At 35.9% G+C, this 17,843-nt stretch overlaps 1 protein-coding gene across 1 annotated transcript; it reads left to right on the forward strand.

Moving 5' to 3' along the window:
* The first annotated feature begins 5,807 nt into the window (after window positions 1-5,807).
* Window positions 5,808-8,613, forward strand: LOC137253205 (putative nuclease HARBI1). Its single transcript, XM_067789737.1, has 5 exons — window positions 5,808-6,103; window positions 6,157-6,427; window positions 7,123-7,784; window positions 8,286-8,416; window positions 8,477-8,613. Exons 1-3 carry the CDS (start codon window positions 5,826-5,828, stop codon window positions 7,777-7,779), a joined length of 1,206 nt encoding a protein of 401 aa, XP_067645838.1. The 5' UTR covers window positions 5,808-5,825; the 3' UTR covers window positions 7,780-7,784; window positions 8,286-8,416; window positions 8,477-8,613.
* The last annotated feature ends 9,230 nt before the right edge of the window (window positions 8,614-17,843 follow it).

The raw sequence follows: 17,843 nt of genomic DNA on the forward strand, positions 1-17,843 counted from the left end.
GCCGGAAAAAAGGGAGAAGACAGGGGCATGGGCTGATGCTCGGCATTGCTCCCGGCTCTACTACGGAGATTGTAGGTATGAGTGGGAGCAGCCGTATGAGTTGGTGGCGCCGTGGGGCACAGCAGCAGCGTGTACTTACTGTGGCTTGCTGAGCAGCGAGGCTGCTGGAAGGTAGTGGGGGGCGCTAAGGCTACGGGACGTCCTAGGGCGTGAACAGCAAGGAGCCGCACAAGATTTATAGAAGTTACGTGGGCGTCTGGTTTTGGGATCTAGACCAGAACAACCTGTCCGATGCAACCATCCCTTACACGAGACACACTCATAAGAGTATGACCGTCCTAAAAAGATTCTTTTCGGCAGATGCAGCAAAACCATTTCTCAGGACCGGGGTCAGGAGACGGACCTGGATTGGGTTCGATACCTTCCCGGAGCAAGAGAATATGGAGCAGTCCCGCTGCAAGGAGCTGCTGGCAGGATGACAATTTTTGGGAGGGACGCAACAAATTAAATGTGGTTCCCAAGGCAGTCGGTTCTATGTACCGGAGCGACTTTTCCCGACCAAGGACTGTCATTTCAGTGTGTATCTTCTTCTATTATTTGTGATGTGCTACTTTTTCATTTTCCCTATAAATTGCCGGACCTGCATGTTTTATGTCGACTTCGAACGGCATCCACAAATCAAATGGATTATGCTGTGAAGCTTTCATGGCAGAAATACACTAGAAGTCTTGGTTTAACAACTACATATCTATCTTTTAAGAAAAATTGTCTTAAGTATTTCGGTGATGGCTTTCCCGTCACTTGAGTGAGAGATTTTTGGCTAGTTATCCAGCACTCAATAACTATATTACCGTGGCTGCCATTGAATTATTGAGAGCACATACGTTTTAAATAGTCTGACTGTGTAGTATTGGTTAACGTTGATGGCCTTGGCAAGTGTGTACGAAGCCTTAAGCGGACTGTTCAAAGCATAGCTCTTGTTAATAAACTAATAAATCCATCGGCAATCAATACCAAATGTTGCTTCAGGAAATAACCGGATGTCATTAATATAATGCAGAAGCAATAAATTATTTATTATGGGGGACAATCCAGTCCTGAGTGATAACTCGAAAGGGAGAAATTCGGGCGAATACCGAAAAGAACCGTGGCAGCAGGAATAGCCAGGATGTGAGCTGATATAATATATCGCATTATGCTTGTATACAGGTCTCACCTCCTGTTTTGGGATCGGCCCCCACACGGTACGCTGTGGTTTCATCTCGCATGTTGATTTTTTCTTTATGTTTTTGGGAAGTTGACAATAAATCATTCTTTTCGAAGTAATGCGTTCACTTCAGTAGACAATAAAACATTCTCTTCGGAGTAATGCGGTCTCCTTCGTTGGAAAGTTGGCAATAAGGCAATAACTAAGGGAAAGTTCGCCCACAAGGATAAAGCAGCCTCTGTCTTTAGTCCAACCTAAGCATAAATATTTCAAATGTTACTCTGCGGAGCGTCAAAGAAACATATCCCTAAATTTATGCTTACAATATAATGGTAATGGAACACGAGGTGGAGTTGCCTTGCAGCCGGATGCCATTATTTTTAAAACGATAATGATTGACGCTGTACCTTACCAAGGTAGGACCTTGTGATTGTAAACCCGGTTACAAGCCACCAACAACGGTACACTTAAGTGTTTGGGCGTTAAAGATGGAGCCGAAAGTTGGGTCACTGATCATGCAATTAGTTGCGTTGTTCAGCCTTAAGGCAGAGACTTAGGTTAAATGCATTCTACCCGTTGTCGGTAAAATACATACTGTTCATGATCGGCTTCGAATATTGGTTTTATTTCACTTTTCTTTCAGGCTTCATGTGGACTGTCAAAGACTGTATTGTTTTACTGAAACAAAGTAATACGTATTTAAAAAACTTTCACTATTTGTTTAAAAATTGTTCGTCCAATTGCAGCCAATGTTCGACATTTAATATTTCAATAAATGACTAGCAGGACAATGAGAAGTAAACTGCCGCACATTGGCAATAAATCGAACATTTTTTTCATTACTATTTCCATGGTGGCGGCAGAAGTGTGGTGGTAGCGTGCTCCGCCTACCACACCGAAGATCCTGGGTTCACGTTCAGGGAAGCAACATCGAAAATTAAGAAACAAGTTTTTCCAATTAGAAAAAAGTGTTTCAGAAGCGGGGTCGCTCCTCGGCAGTGATTTGGCAAACACTCCCAGTGTATTTCTGCCTTGAAAAGCTTCTCATTAAAAATGCTTCTCAATTAAAAATGCATAGCATGACGTTCGGAGTCGGCATAAAACATCCTTGGAAAGCACATGATGCATTTCGCAAACCGAATGACAAAAGGCTTGTCATTTTCTTCGAGCTCAATTTGATAGTAACCAGATATATCTAACGTAGTGAACAACTTTTTACCAGACAACGTTGCCAAAACACCATCTACTGCTGGCATCAATGACTGCTGTTGTTCAGTTACCGCGTTAAGTTCGCGGAAATCCACCCATAATTTGTCTGTCTTCACCATTCCATTAGGAACCTAAACGACAGGAGATGCATACAAAGAGCTTGATTTACGAATACTTAATACCTAACTTCAGTAACTCCTTGACTATTCCCTCAACAACACGCTGTTTTGGAATAGGAATACAATATGGTTTCTTTATAATCGGCTTTCGAGGCATTAACTCAATATCCATTTTAAATCGCTTGGACATACCTAATTCGGACAACTTTTCCCCAAAACAATTTCCATATGTACTACTTACTAAATTACTAAGCTCTGTCTATAACCAATTTCAATTTCACTATATGTGACCCGGCCTATGAAAAGGTGGCTTATGACTAAAAAAAAAAGAAAACTACTAAGAAACTAAAGAAATGCTTTGTTTATCTTTAACATCTGTTTCTCGCAATTTCTTTTTTGAGTCATAATCCACCTGTACATAGGCCGGATCACATATATCGATACTACTTATATTCATTAACCAACATAACTTTGCTTTCTTCAATAACAACTATTCCTTTCGAAAGTACATACATTCTAAAAAGTGCGTCGTGGGCCAATAGAGAATCGTTTACAACGAAAAACTCAACAGGCCTTATGATTTCGCCAGCTTTAACACGCGCCGACACTTACTCATTTCAAACAATTTATTCAATTATTATAGAGTTGAAACTTTTAAGACGCTTTATTTTTAGTCTGGGTTCAAAACTCACACTTACTGGATCTAGGCTCTGGTATGAAGTTTAAACTGTGAATGAAAATGAAAGCATCTATAAAAATAGCATTAACACAATTGCTTAGTTTCATTTACGATTTATTGAGTTTGCCACAACGCAAATTTTTTAAGTGTTCCTTACTAAAACCTAACTGCGCTATACATTTTATTTCATTGCAATTAAGCAAAACTAGGTTCACAACGTTAGATTGGTGAAAGACATAGTCTTATCCTAAAAATTTGAAAATGTGATACATAAATGTACACTTTATTTTTGTTTGTGCAGTTTGAACTAGAGCCAAGTGTCTCGTTTATTGAAATTTTATATAGGACACCCCTGAAACATCCTACAATTTTCGCTTTTTACAACAAATACGATACTCTAGTAACTTGCCGAATTGTTTGTTACCAATAAAATAAAACTACAATGTGGTCCTTTTTGTTTTAGGTCTGGTCCTTTTTTCGATAAATTTTGGTCCCAAATGACAACATGGTGTGGCAACCGTGTTTGAGAATGCACGAGATAAGGTTTCATTTTTCCGAACTAAATTTTTTTTTAAATAATGAAATAGTAGTATGCAAGCGACTGTCATGGTACGAGATATGTACATGAATATTATGAAAAAAGTTTAAAGCTAAAAAGAATATCTTTGAAATATAATCTAAGAGAAGATGGACACGAGGCGTAGCTTCATAGACGCGTATTAGGCACAGCATAAGCAATCTTGAGGTGTAGAGAGATCTTAGCTGCATGCCATATTTTGCAGGCGTCTACAAAGCTACGCCTCTTGTGTATCTTGCCTAAGTTCAACTTTTTAGGAGATCTAACATTTTTAATTAATATTGATAAGTAACACCTAAAGCAAATACGCTTAAGGTGGCTCTTGGATCGTTTTGGCACTTGCGTTGCGTCTACATCTAATTTGAACACACCTGCTTAATTGCTTCGATCCATAAGCAACGCAACGCCAACGTCAATGCAACACACAAATAATTAAAAACTTACGTTCTTCTTGAAATTTCTTGCATTTTAGAAAAAAAACCGATTATCTATCCTCCTGGAACGCGACGAATCTAATGAGGGCACAATAGATCAACGGCCGCAGTGCAATCCCCAATAAATTTTCTATCTGTCTTCATGTTATAAAAATAGTTGTATTTCATTTTTCCTCATGTGACAGGGGAATTGTTAACGTCCGTTATTTTAAAGTAACCCTTATTTGAAGAATCACTGAACGATTTCTTTCAAATAAAGTGTTTGTTAGCGTTCACCGACGATGGTGAAAACGGCCCCTGGAATTGTTAGCTTATATAGCCAAAGAAAGTTATGCATAGGCAAAATTTTGTCAGCACAAAACGAATAGTTAGAGAAAATTTAAAATATAATTCATATGTATTAAATGCATGCAATTTATGAAATCATTTTTATTATATAAAATTAGTTTGACATATCAAATTTGTCAATATTATTTTAGTCCTGCTACTTTTAACACATTTTTAATATTTAAGAAGAACATTTAAGAAGTAAGAAACATGATTAATGCTTACATTAAAACGTGTTTCATTTATTTTCATTGAGGAATAAGTTCGTAAGAATAAAAGCACGTTTTTTAAAAAGTGCATGTTAAGCTCCATAGATAAAATGAGTAATAGAAGGAACATTGGTTTATATATTACATATTTAAAATGAAAATCTCCTGCTAAAAGAGTAATAGAATGAACATTGGTTTGTACATTACATTTTTAAAATGAAAATCTCCTGCCAAAAAAGGAGCAAAACCTAACTACATTTTTTCATTTTCGTACTTAACTACACTCCCTTTTGTGATTCAGGATTTCGGGCAAATTTTGAAAAAACTCCGAACACCAATTCCTTTATTATATGACATTCGACTGCATAGTCCACTGCCTTCCACTCTATTCGCAACATAAGCTCTATTTAAGCTGCCAAACTATATAGTAAACAATGTTACAGGGCGAATTAATGGTGACTTATAACCATGGTTCAACTATATAGGGCTGTACGCAGTTCAAAAGAAAACCACAAGAAAATATTTTCTATTGTTTCTTTAGCATGAAAAAGTAGTAGCCAAGAAATGTTGACGTTTCATTGTGAACGCTGAACTAGGTCAAGAAATAAAAACAAAACGTTTTTGCATAATAATTGGTAACGAGTGAAACGTTCACGAAGTAAAAAACACCTTCAAAAGCTGCAAATAAATATAAGTTCAACCAGTGGAAGATCCTTCAGGGAGTGGAATACAAACATTCATAATAATTATTAAATATACATTTCCATAATTTCAATATGGCTCATTGGTAAAATTTAAACTCCTATATTGTGTTTATGTTATGCCATTTACTAGGTGGCGGTGCACTGCTATTTCTTTATGGATCGAGCAAGCTGTGTTGGATTGGCTCAGGGTATTTTTATTGTTTTTTAAAAATATTCCAAAATGTGTAATTTGATACCGCCATCAACATAATTAAGTTTTGCATCGTCACCTAGTAAGGTCCCTTTAGATGTATTTACTTATATAGATTTTTATTTGGCTTAAGGGAAGATTTAATGACAACATTAAACATAGGACTTTTAATGGCTGGCGCTGAAGTAATGAAGAGTCATTGTGTTCGTCACAAAGCACCAAGGTACCGTGTAAGCCCTTACCTCCTTGAGAGAAATCAAAAAGGGAGGTTTGAGACGGATTTTGAGAACTTGCGACACTCACCTACCCTTTTTAATGAGAATTTCCGGATGAGTCCACAAACGTTTGATATCTTGTACGAAGAACTACTTCCACATTTACGGAGGAAGCGAAACAATAGACCAAACGACTTCATACCGGAAAAAGCAAAATTAGCAATGGTGTTAGAGTAAGTAGCTATTAACTTTTAAGTTTCTTTCATGAAGTTAATGATATAAAAAGGTACTTAGCAACAGGTGATTTGGGTCGACATATAGCATCCTGCTACAGAGTGAGTAAGCAACATTTTGGCACTATAATATCGCACGTCTGTCAAGCTATATGCACAGCTTTGAAGAGCCAAATACCACCATTCAACCAACAAACCATGTCCGCAGTAGCTAAGGGCTGCAAAGAAAAATGGAATTTTCCAAATTGCGTTGGTGCCATCGACGGTAAACATGTGGCCATTAAAGCGCCTCCAAAAAGCGGAAGCATATTTTTTAATTACAAGGTGAGATGCCCGTACTCTCTTCATAACCAAAAACGGACATAGCTTACAATTGTTGTGGTTGTGCTATAAATAAACAGGCTGTAACTTTTATGAGTGTTTTTTGTCTAAACGAGCTGAAAGTCTGGTGGTGGTATAGGGATGAAAACGGAAGAGAGAGGGGATGGTAGAAAATGAGTCAAGGGGTAGAAAAGCGAAGCTCGATAGACATGCTGTATTTTGGGTAAGGTAAGACCGAGAGAAAGATCTAAAGACTTATTTTGTTTTGTTGATTTTCTGACATGGTGGATAAATGATGTATATTGGAACGATTTTTCGTCATCCCTTGTCAAAGTTTGTTCGAGACAAACCGGTTTCGGCTTTGTGCCATCATCAGTGTCGATTTTCGTTCTTTCTGTCTCGAAACCAACTTTGACAAGGGATGACGGAAAATCGTTCCAATATACATCACGATCTTAAGATGTAGGGAGGGAGGTAGAAAACATAGAGGGCCTGAGGGTTAAGGGAGTTGCTGAGAGGGCAGAGATGCTGTATGAGGGGAGAATCAGGAACATACGAATTTCTAAGCTAATTAAGTACATTTATATCGTGTACTGGCGCGTTACATTGGGCTATTCATGAAAGTTTTAGCCTGATTATAAATAGTGTGATCATGAGATTTATATTTGATATATTTATATCTTTTTCTTTCCATGAATGGGTTTCACTCTATAGTTCTTTTGGCTGCTTGTGACGCGTGCTATAAATTTACTTATGTAGACGTAGGAGCATACTGTAGTGAGGGTGATTCCAACATTTTCAAGAACTCTGAATTCGGCTCAAAGTTAATAAGAGATCAGTTGCCATTTCCCCCTGACACAAATATCAACAGGAATAACGTACCACATTTCATCGTTGCGGACGACGCCTTCCCATTGAGTAAACGAATAATGAAGCCCTATTCTCATAGATCGCTGACAACATCTGAAAAAATATTCAATTATCGGCTGAGCCGAGCTCGAAGATGTATTGAAAATGCATTTGGAATCTTAAGCACAAAATGGTTATGCTTGCGGAAAATACTTTTTTGTACCCCTCAACGTGCTCAGGAAATAGTATCAGCGTGCTGCTTTCTTCACAACTTCTTGTTAAACAAAGCTGGTTCTGAATACTGTCCGAACACATTTTCTGGTCATGAAATCAGCAGCGGAGAATGGATACGTGGAGATTATGAAATCTGGGAAGACCAAAACGAATCAAGGTTTTTTCATGGAAGGCCATCTGAATATGGAAAATATATACGGGATTTGCTCAGGGAGTACGTTAATTCAAACGAGGGATCCGTCCCATGGCAAAATGATGTGGCGTTTGTTTAACCATGGTATGTATTAGCAACAGACTTAGGAGATGTACACATTTTGGTTTTTGACAAAAGTAATTTTGTTTTCAACTTACCACGTTAAGTTCCAAAACATAACACATTGCAAAGTACCAATAGTCGAAATATAGTTACAGCTTTTTGTCTTAACTTTCAATGTTCGATATGTCAAAATAGGTGGGACTAAAATTTATTTCCTACTAATTTTGACTATAAATAGTCCCATGAAGGTAGTGTGTACTTTTTATCTCAATTTTTTAATTGCAGTATAAGTTTTGCGTTTCTATATGTCTTGATAGTCATTGAAATATGTAAGTAAAATTGGGGTTTCATCAATATTCGGAAAAACTATATCATGTTTTGTTATGGAACTCGTCGTTGAGATTTATTTAGTAAATTCATTATTAAGTAAATTCATTTTTCATTTAATTTTATCAACACTGTTTTACATAATATTTTATAGGTACGATTGAAATTAATCATTTACTTCTAATATTTACACAGGCGAGTTCACCCAGCATAATCCCTGAGATGTACTAAATACTTGAAACTAATTGCATTCTTTAAACTTTTTACTTGATGTTTTTTATTGCTAAGCAAATTACAACAATAACAGATATACATATGCATATCAGGTAAGATTGCATTGAAGAAGAATTTAACATTGGTTTAAATTGTTTTTTATTTAATTATAGATCATTTCTTTTGGATAAAGGATATCACACAGGCAGAATATTTTTCACAGTCATTTTTTGATCACATTTAATAACATTTTTGAGGCATATTAAATGGGGTTTCAATCATTTGTGAATTCGATTGTGATTCATTTTTCCATAATATTTAATATTTTCCTAGTTCAAAAAAAAAATTGTATTGTAGTATTCACGTAAGCGTGTCCTATAGGTTATACTTTTTTTTACTTTGTTGCAAGAAATATATGTATATTAGACAAACATAATTTTTAAACATATAACTTGATAAGCAGGCCAACGTGAATAGCACATATATTTTATTTCTCCTTGCGGACGGGCCGCGGGTAAAGACTAGTACTATATAAATATCATATTTCATCACGGGGTGATAGCATCCCGAAGTTCGGAAGTAAGCTTTTTGAACCGCAGGCAATAATTAACTTGACTGATGTATACACATACGACCAAAATACCCAACATCATCTGTCATATGGTTATCTTAAGTTATGGTAACGAAGTCACTTAAAAAATCACGATTTTACTATGTCTCATATCACAACTTGTCTATGTATCTGGAAAAATTCTAGGGGACATCTTAGGTTAAGAGCACCATTTACACTACTTTTAGTTTGAAGATGTTTTGTATATTTGTAATTTTTTTTTGGATTTTATGATTGAAAAAATGTGAAGTAATGAAGATATGTTCGATTTTCAATGAGAAGTATAGTTTTAACAAATATAAAATTCATCATTTAGCCAACAAGGGTAGTATGAAAAGATTAAGAACGTTGATTGAAAAATGATTTTAAATTTTCGATCACAGAAGGTAGACAAATTAAATTCAAAAATTATTCCAAATTGTGATTGAAAAATTGTTTTCAGTTATCGATCATCAAAAGTAAAGAAGTTTTATTATTCTCTTTGTTCATCTTTATAAAATCTTAAATTTATTCATCAAAGTTATTAAAAAATGATTTAAAAAAGTGATCGAAAAATGATTTTCAGTTTTTGATTATAAAAAGTAATCTTATTTTGTCATTTATTTTGTTCAACTGTATGAAAGCTCAGTATTTATTCGAAAGAAGAAATCAAATTGTATTGAAAAGAAGAAAAATTAAAAAATTAATCATCCAAATGCTGGACAATGATAAATAAAAACATAAAAATTAAATCAGTAATAATATGGGTATTTCAATAAATTAAATCGTTCTTTTTATATAGAAGAAAAAAAGTAAGTTCATTCAGTTTTGGGACGATCTATGTCTTTGCTGGGCTATCTTCTCCAATAATGTGTCCATGAAGTCACAGCACGCTTCGTCAGCTACCGGTCTAGGAAGCTGTTTAAGAAGATATTCAAAACCTGTAAAGGCCTGCTTGAAAGGCGATTCAGACTTGGATTGTTCCCTACCCTTTATGAGATCTTGTTGTTGTTGCAAAAGGCTGTCAAACTTCTTCCATACCTCTTCGCTTTGTGATTGGCGTGCTGGGCGTGAAGACGGTGTTGGAGCCTGTGTGAAAGATGAATGTGAAAGGAGATTACAATGCATTTTGCTACAAGTCAATAGAAATGTGCTGGTTAATGAGAGCAAATCCAAAAGTGAAACTCTTACTGAGTGTATGCAAACGGTTGTTGTTGTAGCGATAAGGTTGCTCCCTGAAGGCTTTGGGGAGTGTTATCGATGTGATGGTCCTTTGCCGGATACAGATCCGGTACGCTCCGGTACCACAGCACCATTAAGGTGCTAGCCCGACCATCTCGGTAACGATTTATGTGGCCACATTAAACCTTCAGGCCATTCCCTCCCTCTCCACCCCCAAGTTCCATGAAGAGCTTGGGGTCGCCAGAGCCTCTTCTGTTAGTGAAACAGGATTCGCCGCTGATAGGTGAGGTTGACAATTGGGTTTGGAGAAGCTATATATTGCGCTAGCAACCTGAAGGGTTGGGCTACCCAGCCCCTTGAATCTGGTATTTTAGTCGCCTCTTACGACAGGCATACCTACCACGGGCACATTCATATATTATAGAATGGCTTGTGGGGATAAACTAGAGGCCGCCAACACTCATAATTGAACGTATAGTTTTTTTTTTTTTTTTTCAAGGAGCCCAAATTTTGGATTCCCTCAACAAAAACATATTGTACTAAACATAAACTTAAATAACCATATTGGGGACTAGGGGCATCAGGTGTTCCGGCTTCGGCATCAGTGGTTGACGTAAACGTTCTGGAAATTAACATGATTAAATATGTATATAAATTTAAAATTCCTATTGCTTACTTTCTTTTTTGCGAAACATTTGGCAAAAACGACATTTCAGCAGCGAACTCCCAATCTACGCTTTCGCTTACTGATCGTTCACTTAGCGGTTCTCCCCCATCTCTACCGCTGTAGCTCTCCCTCAAACTGATCCAAGCTGCTTTGCATTCTTCACCTACAAATTTTAGTCGTCTGTTAATGGATATTACCTAGAAAAGCTTTATTCACTTACCAGGCTTTGATAGAACCAAGCCAATTTGCTCCCAAGACTACTCCACCACGTTTTTGTTGGAATGTAAGGTGTCGCCGATATTCCAGATACGTGGTCTAGCCTTTACCTCCTCAATCAGACTTAACTTTTCTTCTGAAGAAAAGTTAAATGCACGCTTTTGGCGCTTTTGCTGGCTGGGGCGTATATTTTCCATTTTTAAATGTTTTAGTATTAAAATATTCAATTGAAACGATAATATATTTGAACGTCCTGCAGTAACTGTCACTTTTCTTGAAGAAATAAATGCAAAGTCATTTTTTTCTTGCCAAAACAGAGTTGTCATGGCGTCTGTTCCTTAAAAAAACTTTAGAAAATAGTAGTAGACAATGTATGAAATTACTTTAGAACTACGTACTGCGTAAGAAATTTAGCCAAACGAAATTTTTCTTGAGCTTTTCTTATCTGTCATTTTATAAGGATTTTTTACTTTTCTTTTGAACTGCGTACAGCCCTTATACAGATTGGCTCATCTGTAAAGCAACAAAATATGTCTGTTCAAATTGTCAAAATCTGTGTATTGGTGTTGGTGCGAATGGTATGGAATGGAAACATAAAACTTAGCAGTTTTTGTATGTGTAAGTAAAATGTTGCCAATTTGTTGGTTTCATTTTGAGTTTGCCATCTCCTTTTGACAATCCCTTCGACCATGCAATGACATAAATAAAATCAGCTGATGAGATGAGCCAATCTGTAGATATTTGAACCGTGCTTATAACCATAAAGCCATAACCAGATAAAGCAGCTGATCGAAACAGCTTATGGAAATCAATGTAATCGATTAATGGTACCATACCATAACGCTAACTCGATTACATTGATTTCCATAAGGTATGTGTGATCAGCTGTTTTATCTAGTTATGGCTTTATGGTTATAAGTCACCATTAATTCGCCCTTAAGAATAATGCAGAAAAGGGACAAACCAGTAAACATAAACGAGGACACGGATTGTATTGCAGCGGCCTATTTGTTTTGCATATAATTTTAATTTTAGTTGACAAATGTACCACGCACATATGGTATCGATGTTATGCTGTTAGTTTTAGTTATGTATTGTGATATTTTACGTATATTTGTAAGTGACCTTATACAATAAATTTTATTGTTTCGGTTTATTAACAAAATTTAAATATTTATAATTTCATGTAATATTTCAATGTTTTTGATGAAAATAATGTTAAATAAATGCAGTTTCGCCGCTGAGGAAGCTAAGGTATTTAGCGAAACTTTGGGTCGCAATAGTGAAGTTGTACTTGCACTAAAAGTAGCAACCATATTTAATACAAAAAATTGTTGACCAGCTATCACTGAAAAAAACTAAAAGATGTTTAATATTTGCAGTGTTTGATCGCGATTCGTTCGGTGTCGTCTGACGGAAAGTTTTTAATTGCGCAGTCAATGTTTCTATAGCACCAAACAGAACGCTAAGCTGAACCTCCAGTTGTGACTTAACTTGTGCATCATTCTTCGACGAATCTTCAGTCTCACGTTGTCTTAATTCATCTGCCGAAAATGTTTATGCATCCGTTGACAATGACGAAAATTAATATATAATCGGCAACATTTTTCCGGCATCTTTATCTGTTTATTTGTTCAGCTCTAGTACCACTAGTTCTTAATTTTTGTAAAGCTTTTTCAACTGCGAAACAGTAAAGCGATTAACTTAGGTCCACCCACTTCTAAAATCTATCACAAGATATGTGGATGTTATTTATTCAAATGTTTCACCAGAAGGAATTTATTTAGTTTTCTTTCTAACAAACAATCTCAAACATACTGAGGATCATTCTGTAATAAAACCATGTAATAAAACCGTGGTCGAATTAAATGTTTTATATCGCAATAGGGTAACGTTTTACAAGACGGTGCATCACTTAATTTTTATCAAAATTTATCAAAGGTGGAATCAACAGACGCGTTTCGACCTACGTTTTAGAATCCGAAAATTTTTATTTTTATTTCTGTCAAAAGATATTTACAAAAAATCGGTTCAAATTTTCATGTGGTTGTTGTCTTTTTCCAGATTTGATACACACACACACACACACTAATGCATAAAGGTGTTCTCCTCGCATTTAAATTTGATACCCCAACCGGTGTTGGACGCACCCTAGGTTATTTTTTTAAATCACGTCCGAAGGCCGCCAACGCAGAAAGGTGTTCTCTGCAAAAAAAAACTATGGATCGGGCCCCATATTTCGAAACCTCTCGGATTCATTTTCTGGGTTTTTGTAAATATCTTTCGATAGAAATGAAATGATTTTTTTTTAATTTCCGCTCTCGGATTCTAAAAACGGAGGCCGAAATTAGGGGGGTGCACCGTCTTGTAAAACATTATCCACAATAGCTCTGAAATGGTGATTCGGATTGAGGTAACACGTGAATTATTGGCTACACATACATTAATCTGGGTCGATTTGTATGGATGAAAGTTAACCGATATCGCGCCATCGATTTTTCGATAGGATTTGGGCTCAGGAAAAAAAGTTCCTCTACGCATACGAGCCTGTGAAAAAAAAATGGCGCAAGGGTCATTTTTTCGACCAAAACACTCCCCAAAACCCAAAAAAATATTTTTTTTTTTCAAAAATCTGTTGTAAAAACGTTGGCAATAACAGTTTCTTGAAAAAAAAAAAATATTTTTTTTGGGTTTTGGGCAGTGTTTTGGCCGAAAAATTTGCCCTTTCGCCATTTTTTTCTCGCAGGCTCGAAAATAATTTTTTTTTGGGTATGCGTAGTGGAACTTTTTTTCCTGAGGTCAAATCCTATCGAAAAATCGATGGCGCGATATCGGTTAATAAATCGACCCAGTCTAATATACATACTTATTAGATTCATGTTTACAAATATCTTGACAGTTTCATATTTATCGTTTGAATGAAATTGCTTTTCGATGCGTAATCGTATAACACGATACAGGCCCAGACAGGTGAAGCCAATATAACAAAATGGAGTCGCATTTGCAAAACTCGCCCCATTATTCAATTAACCCTCAAGCGGGCAAGACTGCTTTTAAGCGGTCAAGAGTTAGAAAGCGAAATTCATGTAACACGTAATAATTTTTTACTATTTAAAGAATGTTTTGAAATAATGAAGCCATTGTTAAGCTTTTCCAAAACAAAAAAAAGTTCTCTCGGTTATTTACTTATTTCCCCATAATCAGTTGAACTTGTGAAGTCAGTGCATGTGCATGTAAAATTCAGAGTGAAATATTTTACAACTTATTTAACTAATTACAGAAAAATAATTCATTTGTGGAACTTGAAAAAATTATTACTGGTAAGTAAATATTATTCTTATGAAAATATGTGATTTTTTTACTGTGATATGTTAAATGGAAGAGTCACAGCTTCCATTTTACAAAGACCGCTTCTAAGCGGTCTTGCCGTTTACAGGCAAATTTTAGCGGTTGAATTATTCAAAAAATCTTGTTAGTATGGCGATTGGTGATTTTCTTGCAGACAAATGTCCATGAGACGTAATCGAGTTTTGGGGCGGAACAGGTGGACTTTTGAAGAAATCAGTGCTTTAACTGATGAAGAAATTAATGATTTGATGGCTGGAGATCCGGAAGAAATTCAGTCGGATGCTGAGTCTGATTGTAAAGGCTTCTTTGAAGACCGTGATGATAGTGATGAAGATTATCATCCAGAAAATGAACAAGGAAATGTTAGTCTTTCATTGGAAGACATATCTCAAGAAGATGAAGCACAAATTGGACGACGTGTTTCCGATTTGGGACGATGGAGTTCCTCTGAGTTCCTTGCTCAACCATTGAACCAGATTTTGAATACGAGAAAGTAAGTGATCTCGATAACTCTGCGCATGCAGTGCGCACCACTCCGACTGAGGTTTTGTTGTCAGTAACTTCGCCATCTACACCAGTCGTGCACCCATCGACATCAGTAGCAGGGATTGAACGATAAATAGTAACAGCAACAGTAGTTCGTTTGTCCATAGAACCTCCTAAGCGGCTAAGATCTCCCCTACCACAGTATGACGTAGAAGGTCCAGAAATTCAAACAAATAATCTTGGTTTTACTGGCAATGCTATGGACATAGACACTAAATCCAATGAATTAAAAAAAATTTTGTGGCGTAAGGGGAACATGCAGAAGCATGAACACGAAGTTTCGTTTTTAGGTGATTTGTCGTTATCAGATGAAATAATAAGCTTGGATACGCCATATAAGTGTTTCGCTTTTTTCTTCACTGACGATCTTTTTGAATCTATAGTTCACTATACAAACTTGAATGCTAACAGACAAAATATCGAAGGCTCCTTCTGTGTTACGGTTACGGAAATGCGCAAATTTCTTGGAATCCTGATATATATGTCTGTAATTCGAATGCCTTCTGCCGATCGCTATTAGGGTCGTCATGCGGTAGCTCCAGCGAAGAAAGCGATGTCTTCAAAACGTTTTTATCAAATTCTATGCTGCAATGATTTCTCTAAAATGAAGAAAATAGGAGAACCGGGTTATGATACACAATTCAAGATTCGTCCAATTATTGATTATCTGAATCAACGGTTTGACATGGTTCCAAAAAAGCCACGATTGTGATGGTTATGCGTACAGACTCGAGCTTTATTCCGGTGCTGGCGATACCATCATTCCTAATGGTTATCCAGATTTGGGAGCTACGTCTAATGTTGTGGTCCGGCTAACGGAAACAGTCCCAGTCAAGATTAACCATATAGTTTATTTTGATAACTTGCATACTTCATTACCGTTGTTGGTCTTATTGAAAAGAAAGGGTGTAAAGGATGTTGAAGACATGGATGAAAATTTGATCCAATTTGATTAACTTTCCTGTAAAAATACTGACCTGTTAAATACCTACCTTAAATTGCATTGCTGAATTTACACTAAAATTTGAATTTTATACTTACCCTTTATATCCACATTTACCCTAAAATCCTAATGGAAAACTCTTAAGAAGAGATTGGAAAGCTACCGCTTCTTTTCTATTTACTTACCTTTGTATATGTTGATTTGTATGCTCCCTGCACAGCTCAACGAGCGGTCATCGATGGCCGCGCAGACAGTTGTCTTTTAGAGCGCGCGGTTGAATTACTTATCGGTTGTTAAACTAAAAACTAATTTATTAGTAAAACCCTTTATATTAAACCAACCTATTGTTTATAAGAAAAATAAAAATCTTGTGAAATAAAGTTTGTGAACTAAAATCGTGAAACAAAGAAAAGAAAACGAGATTAAAATTAATTATTGGATTAAATTAGAAACAAAATCGTGTTCTTATTTAACAAGGAAAGTGACTGCCATTGGTGAGTGCCCCTACCCCCTCCCATTAGTGTGAATACTTCGACATGGTCCTTCGGTGCCAAAAAGTGAACCAGCGAAAAAGCCTATTATTTGTGTGAAAAAAAACGCAATATTTTAAATTAAAACTTGTGAAAGAATTTACGAAAAAAAATTTAAGCAAAGTGAACATCACAGCGATCAAGTGTACAGTTCACAACCAGCTTCACTAGGGTGCTCCTAAAAAAACAAACAAACCAATTTGAAAGTGACATAAAAAAAAACTGGCAAGTGTACTAAATAAGAAAAAATAAGTGAAAATAAGCTGGAAGCTGAAAAGAGAAAAAAGGTTTAAAAATATTTGAGAAATAAAAATCCGGAAAACAAAAAACCTGTAAGTAAAAAGCAAGAAAATCAGTAAAATAAAAAGCTGTTTCGAAATCTGGTGCAAAAAGCAAAAGCGGTTGCTACATTAGGGTACCCAAAAACCTGAAAAAAAAATTAATTAAGCAGTTGAAAATTTATTTAAGACATGGGGAAATAATAATAATTGGAGTATTGAAAAACCTGCGAAGGAAAAAAAAAGAAGGTCGATATAAGAGAAATTAGAAACGCAATTATTCGGAAGATTATTTATAAAATTTAAAAATTATTAAGGGAAACTTACCTAAACTGAATCATAAATTTGTGAAATTATAACCGCTTGTTAAAGTGCAAAATTTTCGCAAAACCGAAAACAAAAAAAAAACCCCAACAACAAAGTACAAAGTCCACCGAGGAAAGTGAGGTACAGTCAACCCAAAACAGCAGCAGGAACAACCGAAACAGCAAAAAAACCAACAGCCGTCACCAGAAACCCCCGTTGTTGAGAAAAGCAGCAAACGCTCCATAGGACAAAAACAGGTAGTCAGTTACCAGGACAAAGTAAGTTCCGTTTAAAAACAGGTTCCTCATACACATATGTACATAATACATACATATTCAAATTTATATAACTTAGCGCAGTTTTAAGGCAGTAGATGAGAAACCTCTCAAGTTCTCGATCTATACTGTCATAAAAAAAAGCTCTTATTTATATACTCAATCCCTCTAACCCGCTAAGACATATAAATCACATTTCATATTTATATACATAAACTCAATATTTATATATCCACACATCGCCTTTTCACCTTACCCACGTACCACAGACGATCCGCTATTAGTTCACAAACCTCACAGCCATATAAAAACCCTGCTATAAGACAACGCCGTTAAATATTTTACCCCATAAGCACATATATACATATCCCTGTGTAGAAATATTTGCATAGCTTAACGGATCAATATAATAAATGAGAAACCTCATGTCCTCATTTGTTGCATTTTAAATAATATATTCACACAAATCTCCAATTTGTATATACTCTTTCCAAAATCCGCTAAGACATATAAGTCATACAAATTTTTAAATACATGCATATCACCCGTTTTATATACCAGACCCTTTCACTTCGCTTTATATATGTAATTTACTTACCCGCTGCTAATTACCGTACCACGTAAATCTCCTTTCCCAAATTTGCATTCCGGTAAAAAAAA

Source organism: Eurosta solidaginis, chromosome 5 (assembly GCF_040869045.1).
Source record: "Eurosta solidaginis isolate ZX-2024a chromosome 5, ASM4086904v1, whole genome shotgun sequence".
NCBI lineage: Eukaryota > Metazoa > Arthropoda > Insecta > Diptera > Tephritidae > Eurosta > Eurosta solidaginis.

Bases quoted from the DNA above. Each gene is read 5' to 3' on its own strand.
- LOC137253205 (XM_067789737.1), top strand. From the start codon at position 5,826: ATGGCTGGCGCTGAAGTAATGAAGAGTCATTGTGTTCGTCACAAAGCA. The intron at 6,104-6,156 runs GTAAGTAGCTAT...TGATATAAAAAG, and splicing joins AAATTAGCAATGGTGTTAGA to GTACTTAGCAACAGGTGATT. The intron at 6,428-7,122 runs GTGAGATGCCCG...CTTTCCATGAAT, and splicing joins GCATATTTTTTAATTACAAG to GGGTTTCACTCTATAGTTCT.